The 15501-nt window shown below is 42.7% G+C and overlaps 1 protein-coding gene across 1 annotated transcript in view; it reads right to left on the reverse strand.

Moving 5' to 3' along the window:
* Positions 1 to 195: 195 nt before the first annotated feature.
* dlec1 (DLEC1 cilia and flagella associated protein) overlaps positions 196 to 15501 on the reverse strand; it is a 32929-nt gene continuing 17623 nt past the window's right edge. The window contains exons 26-39 of the mRNA XM_073830453.1: positions 13752 to 13810; positions 13519 to 13670; positions 13303 to 13418; positions 13156 to 13226; positions 12853 to 13067; positions 12617 to 12772; positions 12091 to 12210; positions 11869 to 11963; positions 11608 to 11695; positions 10316 to 10528; positions 10032 to 10199; positions 9654 to 9807; positions 9403 to 9505; positions 196 to 330 (exon numbers count right to left, since the gene is read on the reverse strand). Of these exons, the coding sequence (XP_073686554.1) occupies positions 204 to 330; positions 9403 to 9505; positions 9654 to 9807; positions 10032 to 10199; positions 10316 to 10528; positions 11608 to 11695; positions 11869 to 11963; positions 12091 to 12210; positions 12617 to 12772; positions 12853 to 13067; positions 13156 to 13226; positions 13303 to 13418; positions 13519 to 13670; positions 13752 to 13810 (1837 nt within the window). The 3' untranslated portion in view covers positions 196 to 203. The remainder of the gene's footprint in view (positions 331 to 9402; positions 9506 to 9653; positions 9808 to 10031; positions 10200 to 10315; positions 10529 to 11607; positions 11696 to 11868; positions 11964 to 12090; positions 12211 to 12616; positions 12773 to 12852; positions 13068 to 13155; positions 13227 to 13302; positions 13419 to 13518; positions 13671 to 13751; positions 13811 to 15501) is intronic.

Raw genomic sequence — 15501 nt, forward strand, 5'->3', positions numbered from 1 at the left:
CACAAACACACACTAGGCCATCTGAAATTTGCTTATATTCTTATTATGTTGATCTTTAATTTGTATAATTAAAGAAATAAAAATTATGCAAATACAGTATTTGAAGTAAACAGAGATAAGTGTCTTATCAAACTAATTAAAATCTATACAGAGAGAGAGAGATGTTTTAGTTCTTCAGTCTTGAGTATGTGAAAGTTGTTTTATCAAGTATCAGATTTTGAAGATAGAAAACTCTCATCAAATGATCCACTTCCATTGACCTTCAGAACAAGTGGTTTCTCTCCAAGAACCCCTTGCACTGTGATAATCGCCTGGAACACTTTCTGATCGCTATAGGGAAAATACTATTAGTGTACAGTTTAAGAAAACTAAAACTTACACTTGCCTAGACAAATAATATAAATAGTAATATAATAGAGTTCCTCGAACTTCGAACTTCAAACTCAACCTGAATGTAAGCTATTGATCTACTGAAGTTATGTAATTATATTATCAATTTCTCAAATAAAAGAGATAGTTCACCCAAAAATGAAAATTACACCATGATTTACTCACCCTTAAACCATCCTAGATGTATATGACTTTCTTCTTTCAGATGAATACAATTGAGTTCCATTAAAAATGTCCTGGCTATCAGAATCAGAATCAGAATGAGCTTTATTGCCAGGTATGTTTACACATACTAGGAATTTGTTTTAGTGACAGCAGCTCCACAGTGCAACAAACTGACAGTGACAAGACAAAACATAGATTACAAAGAATAACTATTCCAAGCTTTATAATGGCAGTGGGTGGGTGTTGAGATTTTTAGTTCAATAAAGTGCATCCATCCATCATGAAAGCACTCCAAATGGTTCCGGAGGGTTAATAAAGGCCTTCTGAAGTGAATCGATGTGTTTATGTAAGTAAAATATCCAAACCTTTTTTAACATTAACTCCAACTGTATTCACCTAGAAGTGATGTCATATACATATACACCTAGGATAGCTTAAAGGAGTAGTTCACCTTCAGAACAAGAATTTACAGATAATGTACTCACCCCCTTGTCATCCAAGATGTTCATGTTTTTCTTTCAGAAGAAGTAAAGAAATTGTTTTTTGAGGAAACATTTCAGGATTTCTCTTCATATAATGGACTTCTATGGTGCCCCCAAGTTTAAACTTCCAAAATGCTGTTTAAATGCAGCTTCAAAGTTCTCTAAATGATCCCAGCTGAGGAAGAATCTCTTATGTCTTATCCAGTGAAATGATCGGTTATTTTCAAAAAAACATTTACAACTTATATACTTTTTAATCTGAAACACTCGTCTTGCTGAGCTAGACAAGACGAGAATTTAAGGTTAAAAAGTATATAAATTGTAATTTTTTTTAGAAAATAACCCATCATTTTGCTAGATAACACCCTTTTTTCCTTGGCTGTTGTAGCGAAGAGCTACCTGATACTGTTAGGGCTAGCTTGAATCGCAGTGAACCAGGGGTGTCGGTTAAAACACCACAGAGAGATGTATCAGTTTGAACAGGTTTATTCTCACATATGCAGTTTTGATCAACTCAGAGGGAGGAGACAGCCTTTACATGCACATCTGAAGCCTGAACTACAGTGGACATGAAATGGGTTAGGTGACAGAGCTGGCTAGAAAGGGAACTTCAATTAGTCTTGTCTTCGTGAGAGGGCTGAGTGTTTATCAGTTTAAGTATGAAATGTATAATTGTGGTGGAGGGTGTGTGGTTTCTCTGAAAGAAACAAAGCAAGATTATAATTAAACCACCATTACAAGTATTATTATACAGCTATAGGCTGCTCCCCTCTAACAGTAACAATGTATAACTTTGAATATAGTGCATCTACACTCATTATTTATCCACATGACTTATAGCATTATAAACATTATAACTTAGAACATTGTAATACAACAGAGATGTTACAAAAACAGCACGTAAATGACAGCATTATCATGCAGCATTGAAAAGCTAACAACTGCGTCACTGATGAAGCAAGCATCAATCTGTTACTGATTATTTGTACTCACTCATATAGGACGCACACAACACAAGATACATTCAAATGGGTCTGATATTAACTACGATGCCCGTCTCCAACGCCCGTTATGCAGAAAACCCGATCGTGAGCAGTGACTGAGGCAGTCTGATGAACTGTGTATAATGAATAGCGTCTCTTCCTCTCATCTGCGCTATGCGCGCTTTCATAATAAGAGTCCTTATTTGGCTTGCGTGACTGCGCTCTGACATTCTCTCTATCGCCTTTTGCACAGCCGCCCCCAAATTGTGTGCAATTTGTTCCTGGAAAAGGCTTATTCATCACCTGGAGCCGTTGACGGACATTCCTTGTTCTCTTCAGCATCTGGTATGACTGGAAGAGTAATAAGACGAGCAACGGGCCGAGTGTAGACTTTGTCCTTAACTTGTACATCTACGGATCGTACATGTCCATCCACACTGGGATGTACTTTAACCACTTTGCCTACTGGCCAGAGTGCTCGTGGAAACTGGGGGTCCATCAGCAGGACTACTGAACCTACTGTCAAATCCGTGGGGGTGCCATGCCACTTTTGTCTGCACTGAAGGGTGGGCAGATAGCACCTGATGAATCTCGCCCAGAAGTGATCTGCTAGGACTTGGCAGTGGCGCCATCTTCGCCGACTCAGTCCCTCACTCCTAGGGTACACCACTGGTGGTAGCGCTCCATCCAGCCGCCCCATCAAGAGGACATTAGGAGTCACAGCATCTAAGTCAGCAACACTGGAGGAGGAGTAACCCAGCGGTTTGGAATTCAGTATAGCCTCGACCTCTAGCAGAACCGTATGCAGTACTTCCTCAGAGACAGGTTCGACTCCAATTACAGTATGCAGTGCCGTCTTAACAGACTTGATCTCCCTCTCCCACGTACCCCCAAAGTGAGGAGCTGCCGGGGGATTAAAGCGGAAATCAATCTTCTGCTGGGCCAGGAGTTGTTTGAGGTCAGAGGACATGCTGTTGAACCATTCCCTGAGCTCTTTCTCGCCTCCTTTAAAGTTTGTGCCCTGGTCTGAATAGAGCTCTGCTGGACTCCCACGGCGGGCGATGAACCGTCTGAGGCTCATCAAGAAGGAGTCGGAATCCATAGTGTGCAGGAGGTCCAGGTGCACAGCCCGAGTGGTAAGACATTTATAGATAATGCCCCATCTTTTCTCTGAGCGTCGTCCTAGCTTCACTTGGAAGGGTCCGAAGCAATCGACGCCAGTGGAATAGAATGCTGGCTTGTATAGGCGCAGACGAGCCACGGGAAGATCTGCCATCTTTGGGACCGATGGCTTAGATTTCCATCGTCGACACTCCTGACATTGGTGTTGCACCCTCCTTATGGCCTCCCTTCCACGGAGGATCCAAAAAATCCGTCGCATCTCGGCAAATACACGTTCAGGGCCCGGATGACAGAGGCGAGCATCATAGTCCTGGATAAGGAGTTTTGTCGCGGGATGTGCGGGGTCCAGGACAATGGGATGCTTAAAGGCGGGGTCTAGCCATTCAGCACGTCTGAGCCTCCCTCCCACCCGTATAACTCCCTCACTAGAGTCAAGCTCCGGGGATAGGGTAAGGAGACGACTACTACGAAGTACAGCCTTTCCTGCTCTAAGATGACGCAAATCTTCTGGAAAGCATTCAGATTGGACTCTTTTGAAGATTGTCATCTCTGCCTGTCGATAGTCCTCCGCGGTCAAGGGTTCATCTTGGTCTGCCGCCCCATGCATCTCCCGCACTTCGGCTTCGACCATATTCTTCCAAGACAGGTACGGCTGCCCTTCGTGAGCCTCCTGTCTGTCCGCTCGGGATATCACTCCACACAAAGCTGTCTTCTTATACTCTGTGATATCCTGTTCTGGGGTTGCTCCAGGTGAGACTGGCCATTCAGTAGGTCCCTTGAGGAGGAAAGAGGGCCCTTGGCTCCAACGATTAGGTAGGGCTAATTCTGCCAAGGTCTTCCCCCGAGTAACATCATCGGCCGGGTTCTGCACGGAGTCAACATAGCGCCAGGTACACTCTGTCGTAAGCTCCTGGATCTCCGCAACCCGGGTGCCCACGAAGACCTTGAAACGGCATGACTCAGACTGCAACCAGGTTAACACTGTCGTTGAGTCACTCCAAAGGATGGTCTTATCTGTCTTCACCGTTAGCTCTCTTTTGATCGTCGTTGCCAATTGGGCAGCAGTCAACGCACCGCAAAGCTCGAGGCGGGGAATGGAATGTTGCCGCCGGGGCGCTACCCTGGACCTAGCTGCAAGGAATGCTAGATGCACTTGTCCCTGGACGTCTTCAGTTCTGAGGTAGGAAACTGCGCCATAAATCCGTTCGGACGCGTCGCTGAAAACATGCATCTGCCTGGAAACAACCATCTGTTCAGTAAGGCCTGGAGCATAGGATCGGGGCAAGGAGAGGTGTGGCAGCAGGTGTAACTCGGATTCCCATTCCTTCCATGCCTTCTGCAGATCTTGGGGAATACATGGGTCATCCCAATCACGAGGCTTGTCCCACATGCTCTGGACGATAAGCCTGGCACGTGTCGTGTAAGGTGAAATGAACCCCAGGGGGTCATATTGTCGGGCCAGTACCTTATAGACATTTCTCATCGTCAAAGCTCCATACTCCAGAGGTCTGCTCTTGTAGCTTAAGGTGTCCGATCCCCAGTGCCAGCTGAGACCAAGGGCTGGTTCCGACATGCCCGGTTCATCATGTGAAAGCCATTGCTCCATGCTATCAGATCTCGCCTCCCCAGGTAGATGCCGGAGTACATCTGGTATGTTACAGGCCCACTGTCTGAGCTCAAACCCTCCTGAAGCTAGTACCATCCTGAGCCGGTCCACCAATTCTTTAGCCTCATTCTCAGTATGCACACTCTGGAGGCAGTTATCCACGTAAAAACAGCGCTCCACAGAGTGCTGAACTCCTTCTCCTGGCCCACCATGCTCTCTTGCATGCCTCTGGAGGGCAAAGGTGGCACAGCACGGTGAGCACGCAGTGCCAAAGGGTAGGACCTGCCACTGGAAGACGTCAGGTGGGTTATCACGCTTCATGTCCCTCCATATGAACCTGAGGAGCGGCTGGTCCTCTGGCAAGAGCTGGACCTGGTGGAACATGCCTCTGATGTCTCCACTGACTGCCACCGCATGTTCCCTGAAACGCAATAAAACTCCCAGCAGAGAGGCCCCCAGTGTTGGTCCGGGAAGGAGGGAGTCATTAAGGCTTCGACCCTGGAATTGGAAAGAGCAATTGAAGACTAAACGATTCTTCCCGTTATGACTCACCAAATGGTGCGGTATGTACCACGACTCATCAGTGGTTGAGGCTTCGTTTGGGCAGATTCTTCTGACCGCTCCTGCTTCCACCAGCTTCCGAATTGCTCCGCAGTACTCTTCAGCTTGGAGAGGGTCTCGGGCTAAGCGTCTCTCTAGACTCCTGAGACTGGGTAGGACGGCTTCTTTGGGAGCTCTGAGGGGGGGGACGCCTTGCTTTCTAAGTAAGGGCGTGGCATATCTAAGGATGTCACCAACCTGTACTCGCCTCGTCCTGGCCTCCAGGAGCTCCAGCGCTTCCTTATCCTGCTTCGACCGCACAGCTAGTTTGTTACTCTGATATGGCAGGATGTCCGTCTTCCAGAGCTTTTCCACGTTTTGCATCAGCTCTGTCATCTGAGATGAGACACTTGTGAAGAGGCACTGACGGGTACCTGAGGCCCATTGGGTAAGATGCGCAGGTCCCTGAAGTGTCCATCCCAGTCTTGTGCGAATGGCTGCCGGTCCCCCCGGAGGTCCCAGTCTCACCGGTTCAACAGGGGTAAGTAAATGGGGGTAATCTGCACCTATCAACACGAGCGGCTTGGCGTGTTCAAATGGCTCAAGGGGGAGGTCTGCCAGGTGCTTGTACCTCCTCTTTAAGTTGGCGATGGGGTAGGAGTGGTCCGCAAGACCCAAACGTTGTGAGGTAAAGGCCTCTGCTATACGGAAGATTCTCTTGGGATTAGTCGGTGATGAGATTCTGAACGAGACAGCGGCTCCCTTCAGGGTTTGGACTTCCTGTCGAATTGTGCGGAGAGCGAGTTCTTCGGGCTTCTTATGCAGTCCCAGTTTCTCAACTGCTTCGGGGAGGAGCATTGTTCGCTCTGATCCATCATCCAAAATCGCATAAGTGTCTAGTGTACAGTCTTTGTTTCGCAGAAGAACTCTAACAACCTTTAAGAGAACGCGCGAATGGGATGATGGTCTGTCCAGGTAAAGGACTTCTGTACTGGTGCTTACCAGACAACTTTCAGCTTTCGGTTGCTCAGCCTTGGGGCGTACATTGGCATCATGCAGTACCCTTAGATGCTTCCCTTGGCACACATCACAGAGCTTCTTGAGGTCACATTGGGCTGCTTGATGGGCTCTCCCACATCTCCAGCACCTCTTGTTGACTTTGATCCACTCTATGACCTCCTCTCGGGTCAATTTCTGAATAGCAGGACACTTGTTGAGGAAATGCTCTGTACCCTCACAATACGGACAGTACGGTTTTACCCTTCCCTTCTGTCCTGGTGCGGAGGAACTTTGACCTTCTCGTCTGGTTGTTTGGTTTGATGTATAGCTCTCTGTCCCATGTAGAACCGTAGCTATGGGCTTGCTCCGTCGTTTCTCAGCTCGGTAGCCGGACGGGCCTAGAGTTCGGATGTCTGAAAGATTGTCATAACCTTGGCACCATGACTCATATCGAAGCCATTCCGCCAGGTCGAGTAGCGTATGAGTGTGTCCAGGACGGTGGAACATCTGACGCCTGAAGTTCGCTCTCAGCTCGATTGGAAGTTTGGTGAGGAGACGGGCCACATGTGAGCCACATTTCAGCTCGACGTCTCCATCTGGGCCTAGCGTCTGTAGCATACCTACAAGTGACTGTACATGCAAGGAAAACCTCTCAAAGGCTGCTATATCTCCTCTCTTAATCTCAGGCGAATCCATCACAGCAGCAATCCGCTTCAAGGCTACATGGTGTGGCTGACCAAACTTCTCGTTTAAGGCCGCCATGGTGTCCGTGTATGGCCTAGGGGAGTTAATAAGAGAATCAGCAATGAGACAGGCCTCTTCAAGTTTTACATGATCTACCAGAATTTGATACTTGAAGAGCTCTGGAGCATCTGCAGGTAGCAGATTCGACAGTGCTAATTTTAGCCGAGAGAACTCCATTGGGTCGTTCCGGACAAACAGAGGAATTTTCGGAGTTGGCCCCCTATAGTCTCCTACTCCCTGAGCCGCAGATACTGGCGAGAAGTGCCCATCTCGGGCGGAATAGGGTCGGCTCATATCAGGCCTGGCTGAGTGCTGAGTTGAGGACCCCACATCGGTGTGATACATTCTGGGCTGCGGTCGTGGTATTGGCGGACGGAGTATTGGTCTCGAGATTGGGGACCAGACATCAGACTGTTCAGGACCTCGTCTAGGCAGAGGGGGATTCAAGTTCCGAGGTGTTGAATGTGGACGAGTGTGGGACGTAATGCTGGACGTCATACTGTCCCTCATGAGTTGTAACTCGCTCATCATTTGGTCTATTGCAATGACCACTCGATGCCCATCGACAGCTGCTGACCTGGGAGGGTAGTCAGAAGCAGGCCATGGCGGAGGAGGCAGCTCATCATCTCCATCCTCTTCCTCTGGCACTCTTGAATCATCTGGTGATAGAATGGGAGGCATTGGCCAATGCTCTAAGACCTGATCATGCTGCATTGCTCTTTCCCCACTGGCTGAGGTTGATAGCTCACGCCATTCACTTCTAGTGTCATAAGGTGAGGCGGAACTGTACTGCACACTCTTACTGTGTAGCCAGCTTGGCTCAGCTCCCTCCTCAGTGTAAGTCGTTGGGGTACGTCGCCATCCTTGGCTGGTTTCGTCGTAGCTCTCCTCTAAGCTTGGTAAATAATCGTCATGTGTACTCCATGTTACATGAGGCTGTGATCCCTGATCTTCCTCTCTAGGCAGGGGTGGTGCCGGGCTGGCACATGATGGTCCACGTGTCCTCGGTCTCACTGCACTGACCTCATAATCCTTCAGATAGGATGGCTGTCTCAACTGACGTTTTGGTCGAGTGGAGGGGGCCCACGATGCTTCATCACTCTGTTGCATACTCCCAGCACAACTACGATCCGGCTCGAAGGACCACAAAATGTAGCGAAGAGCTACCTGATACTGTTAGGGCTAGCTTGAATCGCAGTGAACCAGGGGTGTCGGTTAAAACACCACAGAGAGATGTATCAGTTTGAACAGGTTTATTCTCACATATGCAGTTTTGATCAACTCAGAGGGAGGAGACAGCCTTTACATGCACATCAGTCCGTGTATACTAACAGGATGTGGACCAATAAGCCTGAACTACAGTGGACATGAAATGGGTTAGGTGACAGAGCTGGCTAGAAAGGGAACTTAAGCACAGTCTTCAATTAGTCTTGTCTTCGTGAGAGGGCTGAGTGTTTATCAGTTTAAGTATGAAATGTATAATTGTGGTGGAGGGTGTGTGGTTTCTCTGAAAGAAACAAAGCAAGATTATAATTAAACCACCATTACAAGTATTATTATACAGCTATAGGCTGCTCCCCTCTAACAGTAACAATGTATAACTTTGAATATAGTGCATCTACACTCATTATTTATCCACATGACTTATAGCATTATAAACATTATAACTTAGAACATTGTAATACAACAGAGATGTTACAAAAACAGCACGTAAATGACACCATTATCATGCAGCATTGAAAAGCTAACAACTGCGTCACTGATGAAGCAAGCATCAATCTGTTACTGATTATTTGTACTCACTCATATAGGACGCACACAACACAAGATACATTCAAATGGGTCTGATATTAACTACGATGCCCGTCTCCAACGCCCGTTATGCAGAAAACCCGATCGTGAGCAGTGACTGAGGCAGTCTGATGAACTGTGTATAATGAATAGCGTCTCTTCCTCTCATCTGCGCTATGCGCGCTTTCATAATAAGAGTCCTTATTTGGCTTGCGTGACTGCGCTCTGACATTCTCTCTATCGCCTTTTGCACAGCTGTGATTGTTTAGAGCCCTTTGAAGCTGCATTTTGGAAGTTCAAACTCGGGGGCACCATAGAAGTCCATTATATGGAGAGAAATCCTAAAATGTTTTACTCAAAAAACATAATTTCTTCACGACTGAAGAAAGAAAGACATGAGCATCTTGGATGACAAGGGGGTGAGTACATTATCTGTAAATTTTTGTTCTGAAAGTGAACTACTCCTTTAAGGGTGAGTAAATCATAGGGTAATTTTCATTTTTAGGTGAACTATCCCTTTAAGTCTTTTCTACAATGTGATTTGATTGGTTGTGTGTGCATCAGGTGAAGTCAACCGTACCTTGCAGTGAAGCTGATCTGCAGCAGCTGCTTACAGGATGGTGGATCTCCAAGAGGTTTCAACACACCAGAGTCTGGACTCACCCTAAACACTTCATTGCCACCTTCAGCGTCTAGACACAAAACAAAACATGAGCTCAAGTAGACACAAAGCAACTGCCATCATTATAAAGATCAGACATTATTACAGCAATTCATTCAATTCAGTCATTCCACTCCACAGCTGCTTCATCCAAAGTTAAAGCTTTTTACCTTTAAGTGCAGTCCAGTAGCTACAGGAGCCACCTCTATTGTAGAGGTAGACCTCTTTGATACTTATTTGTCCAACAAAACAGGTGCCAAAATCCACAGTGGAACTGGAAAGGTGCAGCGTCGGTAAAGCCAGATTAGCGCAAAGGGGCACTGTCTGAAACAGTCAAATAGACAACAGTTTTTACAACATGGTTACTAGAGGAAATTCAGTTGAGATTTTTGAGACACATCTGCTTAAAAGTTCAAATTTGACATAATTTCTTTTTCCAGTGTAATTACTAGTTCGAATGAGGCTATTGTTCCAGGACCATATGATTCCCACAAGGTGGTGAAATTTTTACCCATCTGAAGGAGCTAAAATGATGCCTGTGTACACACCTGTGCGCTGTTATTGCTGTACTGAATGTTCAAACTCTGCTGAAACCGCAGTGTCCTTTCTCCAGCATCATTGCACAAAAGTGTAGCAGAAGGCTGAGCATCTGATTCCTCACATGGTTTATTCAGACAGGTCAGGAGCGAAGCTGAATTATGGAAAGCCACCTTAACCTGCAAATGTAAAAGATGATCTAAATTACCTCTGTGTCAGATTGACAAATAGCACAGATTTAGCACAGATTCCTATAGGGACAAGCAAAAAAGAATGAGCAGGGAAACGGTATGACCTGCATGATGTGTTTAGGCTGTAACAGAAGTGATGTTTGCTCGTCTCCTGGTCCAGAGAGTCCTGTTGTGTGTCTGGGAGAAGGTGAGCTGCTGATCAGTTTAAGGCTCTGTCGAGGGAGCAGCACTGAGAATGGAGGTTGTGTGCTCAATCTGAAACTCAAGGCCATATCCGTATTGTTCTTGAGCTGGAATGACCGAGTTATCCTGGATTCCTTCTACAACCCAAATAGAAAGCGAAAACATATCCAGGTAAATCATGCATGTAATTAACTGTTAACTGTCTTTGATTTGGATATATACAGTTGAGGTCAAAAGTTTACAAACACTTTGCAAAATCTGCTAAATGTTAATTATTTGACCAAAATAAGAGGGATCATACAAAATTCACGTTATTTTTTATTTAGTACTGACATGAATATACATTTAAATCCTTTAGGTCCCACAAATTCTTTGATTTTTCAGCAACCCTTTCCAACTATGACTATGATTTTGAGATCCATCTTTTCACACTGAGGACAACTGAGGGACTCATATGCAACTATTACATAAGGTTCAAATGCTCACTGATGCTCCAGAAGGAAAAACAATGCATTAAGAGACGGAGGGTGAAAACTTTTGAAAAGAATGAAGTTGTGTAATTCTTTTTCTTATTTTGCCTAAATATCATATTTTTTTAATTTAGTACTGCCCTTCAGAAGCTACAGAAGATACTTATATGTTTCCCAGAAGACAAAATAAGTTAAATTTACCCAGGTCTTCAAATGTAAAAGTTTTCATACCCCAGCTGATGCAATTTCTTCTGAAGCATCAGTGAGCGTTTGAACCTTCTGTAATAGTTGCATATGAGTCCCTCAGTTGTCCTCAGTGTGGAAACATGGATCTTAAATGCATAGTCATTGTTGGAAAGGGTTCAGATACACATAAATGCTGAAAAACCAAGGAATTTGTGGGACCTGAAAGATTTTTCTGAAGAACAGCAGGCAGTTTAACTGTTCAGGACAAACAAGGGACTCATGAACAACTATCACTTAACAAAAAAAAAAAAAAAAACAGCTGTGGATCGTTCAGATAACAACAAAGTATTAAGAATCAAACATATAAATTCATTCAACTCTTGCGGATTATGTAAACATCTTTTATGTGAAATATCTTATTCAGGTCAGTACTAAATAAAAAATAACATGCATTTTGTATGATCCCTCTTATTTTGGTAAAATAATTATCATTTTGCAGATTCCTCAAGGTGTATGTAAAATTTTGCTCTTAACTGTATTACTTGTTTGAAGGGCACCTGTGTGTGTGATGCTGAGTCTAGTGTATCACTGGCAGCTGCTGTGAATTCCAGGACGTCTGTATCTTCTGCCATCTGCACTGACAAACTAACACACACATGCACACACACTGATTCACAGTTGTTTATACATAATGTACTTATTCACTTGTATGAAATGCTAGTGAAAGAAGCACATTGAAAGATTTAGCAATATAAATATTTTTATACTTGCAAGGCATCACTAAGTAGTTGCTATATGAAAACACATTTGTAACTCACATGGCAGGTTTTACATTAGCCTGCATGTCCAGCCTCAAAGGTTCTAGTTCGTAGCCCTGGGCTCTCTCCACTTTGCCTGGAGTCAATGATGCAAGCTACAAGATAAATAGCAGTGATATGACATTACCTTGACCGTAAGACTCCTATTTTTCATTTTTGAAAGAGATTGCGAATGTAGCACAATGTAGCCTTTATAAGGTGAGCTGGATAAGATTAACATACCTTAGAGTCCAGGTTCATGAAACCAAGAGCATAACCCATACATCTTTGATTGGTTGAACATGACAGGATCAAAGGAGTGAAAGACACATGAATGGTGCTACTGCCCCCTGCTGGAACTACCTGTAATTAAAGTATTTATTAAAGGAATAGTTCAGCCAAAAATGCAAATTCTGTCATTAATTACTCACCCTCATGTTGTTTCAAACCCTGTAAGATCTTCATTCATTCAAAAGTATTCTTGTAGTTTCATAACATTATGGATGAACCACAGATGTCACATGACTATTTAATGATGTTCTTACAACCTTTTCAGGTCTTGAACATGTCAGTTGTGTTGCTGTCTGTGCAGGGTCAGAAAGCTCTTGGATTTAATCAAAAATATCTTGATTTGTGTTCTGAAGATGAACGAAGGTTTGGAACGACATGAGAGTGAGTAAATAAAGACAGAATTTTCATTTTGCGTGAACTATCCCTTTAAAACAGATCCTAATGGAGACCCAGAGTGGTGCTGATTCCCATAACCTACGGTTTGCTGTGGAGTGATGCAGTATGGGTAGTCAGAGATGTTCCCTTCATGTGGCTTCAGAAACACAGAGAACAGCTTCTTCACTGGAGCCAGAGACCTAGAAGGGCTTCTGCCCTCCTCTGCATCACATTCTTCCTCATTCTCTCCAAAATCATCCTACAAAACAAGTTTTGAAATTAAAATTTCTGAACTGAATCTTTTTTAGTATGTTACTATTAAATTAAGCCTAGACTTACAGAATTGGTCATAAAAGTTGAGCTTGTTCCTTCTCTACTAGGGTTGTGGCTGTCATCCCATGTGGACGGGAACATGACGGATGAGTCCAGCCCTCCTAGAACCTCATTGCCATCGGCATCCTTCAGAGGAAAGGGTTCACCACATGTAACCAACAGATCTAGCAATTTCCTATCGCCAACCTCCAAGTTGTACGTCACCCAATCCATACGGATATCTGAGAAGTTTCAGAAAATGACATGATGATGTGCGTTTGTAAACTTGATGTTTGTACGTTTGTAAACTTGATGTGGTGAATGGCTCACCATATGGACTGGTGTTAATGAGCCGTAAAGAACGTGACACAGTGTCTCCTCCAGAAACATGGCTTCCAAATCTGTCAATCATAAATATCAAAGAATAGTCTTTGCATGTACCATGCAACATCTACCGTATCCTATAAGTACACTGACCGTATAATTGGACCCTGGTTCTGGTTGTCAGGCTGTGGTCCAATCATCTGAAAGTAAATTGGACAGCCCCTCACAGACATCTGTATAGGAATGGGAGTTGGATCTAGATCTCCAACCTGAAAGAAAAGAAAAGTGAGAATTCACTGTAACTCAACTGTTCGATTTGAGAAAGGCAGACATTTATAATAAAATATGTTTGATTGTTTTGTGACATACTTTGCATATGAGATTGTCTTGATAATCTCCCCACATATTGGTGAAAGCTGTGATATTGATGGTTTGGGTCTCATATGGGCTGAGCATCCCACTGTTTGGTTCAACAAAGAATGCTGCACCTCTTCCGTGGGACAGAAGACAGTTTACAAATTCTGGAAGTAAAGAAAGAGAATGTGTTTTGACTTCACTGTTTCACTGATCCTGAAGAACACAAAGGAATAGGTTCCACCAACCATTATATGCTTTCTGTTGTATTTTTTTGGCCTGGATGGAGTGGAGAGGTGCACTGCTCCTAAAAGGAAAGGACAAAGAGTCAGGTATAACAGTTTTTTATAGTATTCAGTAATAAATAAATACATAAAAAATAAGCTTTAAACAATTTGTAAATCGTTAAAAAATTGTTACACAAAATTTAAAATGTTACAATTTCTATTTCAAACCAACATTGTTTTATTCATAAAAGAATCTTGAAAAAAAGTGTTTTCTATGTTTCCACCACTGAATAAAAAAATAAAAAGAGGTAATTGACTTTTTTTCTGAATTCTGTTTATATCTCGCAATTCTGACTTTTTTTCTCAGAATTGTGGGATATATAAACTCGCAATTGCAAGTTATAGTTATATCTCTAATTATGAGATATAAACTTGACAAAATTGTAAAATTGACTTTCCTGAGAATTGTGTGATATAAACTCAGATATAAAGTCAGAATTGCAAGACATAAACTGGCAATTCTGACAAATAAAGTTGCAATTCTGAGAAATAAAGTCGCAAATCTGGGAAATAAAGTTGCAATTTTAAAAAATAAAGTCGCTATTCTGAAAAATAAAGTCGCAATTCTGGGAAATAAAGTTGTAATTCTGAGAAATAAACACAATTCTGAGAAATAAAGTTGCAATTCTGAGAAATAAAGTCACAATTCTGGGAAATAAATGTACAATTCTGAGAAAAAAAGTCGCAATTCTGAGAAATAAAGTCACAATTTTGAGAAATAAAGGCGCAATTCTCAGAAATAAAGTTGCAATTCTGAGAAAAAAGTCGCAATTCTGGGAAATAAAGTAACAATTCTGAGAAATAAAGTCGCAATTCTGAGAAATAAACTTGCAATTTTGAGAAATAAAGTCGTAATTCTGAGAAATAAAGTCGCAATTCTGGGTGATAAAGTCACAATTCTGAGAAATAAAGTTCCAATTCTAAGAAATAAACGTACAATTCTGAGAAATAAAGTTGCAATTCTGAGAAATTAAGTCGTAATTTTGAGAAATAAATTGCAATTCTGAAAGTAAAGTTACAATTCTTAGAAATAAAGACGCAATTCTGAGAAATAAAGTCGCAATTCTGAGAAATAAACTTGCAATTTTGAGAAATAAAGTTCCAATTCTAAGAAATAAACGTACAATTCTGAGAAATAAAGTTGCAATTCTGAGAAATTAAGTCGTAATTTTGAGAAATAAATCGCAATTCTGAAAGTAAAGTTACAATTCTTAGAAATAAAGACGCAATTCTGAGAAATAAAGTCGCAATTCTGAGAAATAAACTTGCAATTTTGAGAAATAAAGTCGCAATTCTGAGAAATAAAGTCGCAATTTTGAGAAATAAAGTCACAATTTTGAGAAATAAAGTCGTTATTCTGAGAAATAAACTCAATTTTGAGAAATAAAGTCGCAATTCTGAGAAATAAAGTCGCAATTTTGAGAAATAAACTCACAATTTTGAGAAATAAAGTCGTTATTCTGAGAAATAAACTCAATTCTGAGAAATAAAGTCGCAATTCTGAGAAATAAAGTTGCAATTCGGAGAAAAAAGTCGCAATTCTGGGAAATAAAGTAACAATTCTGAAAAATAAAGTCGCAATTCTGAGAAATAAACTTGCAATTTTGAGAAATAAAGTCGTAATTCTGAGAAATAAAGTCGCAATTCTGGGTGATAAAGTCACAATTCTGAGAAATAAAGTTCCAATTCTAAGAAATAAACGTACAATTCT

This window comes from Garra rufa, chromosome 24, assembly GCF_049309525.1.
Source record: "Garra rufa chromosome 24, GarRuf1.0, whole genome shotgun sequence".
Classification (NCBI taxonomy): domain Eukaryota; kingdom Metazoa; phylum Chordata; class Actinopteri; order Cypriniformes; family Cyprinidae; genus Garra; species Garra rufa.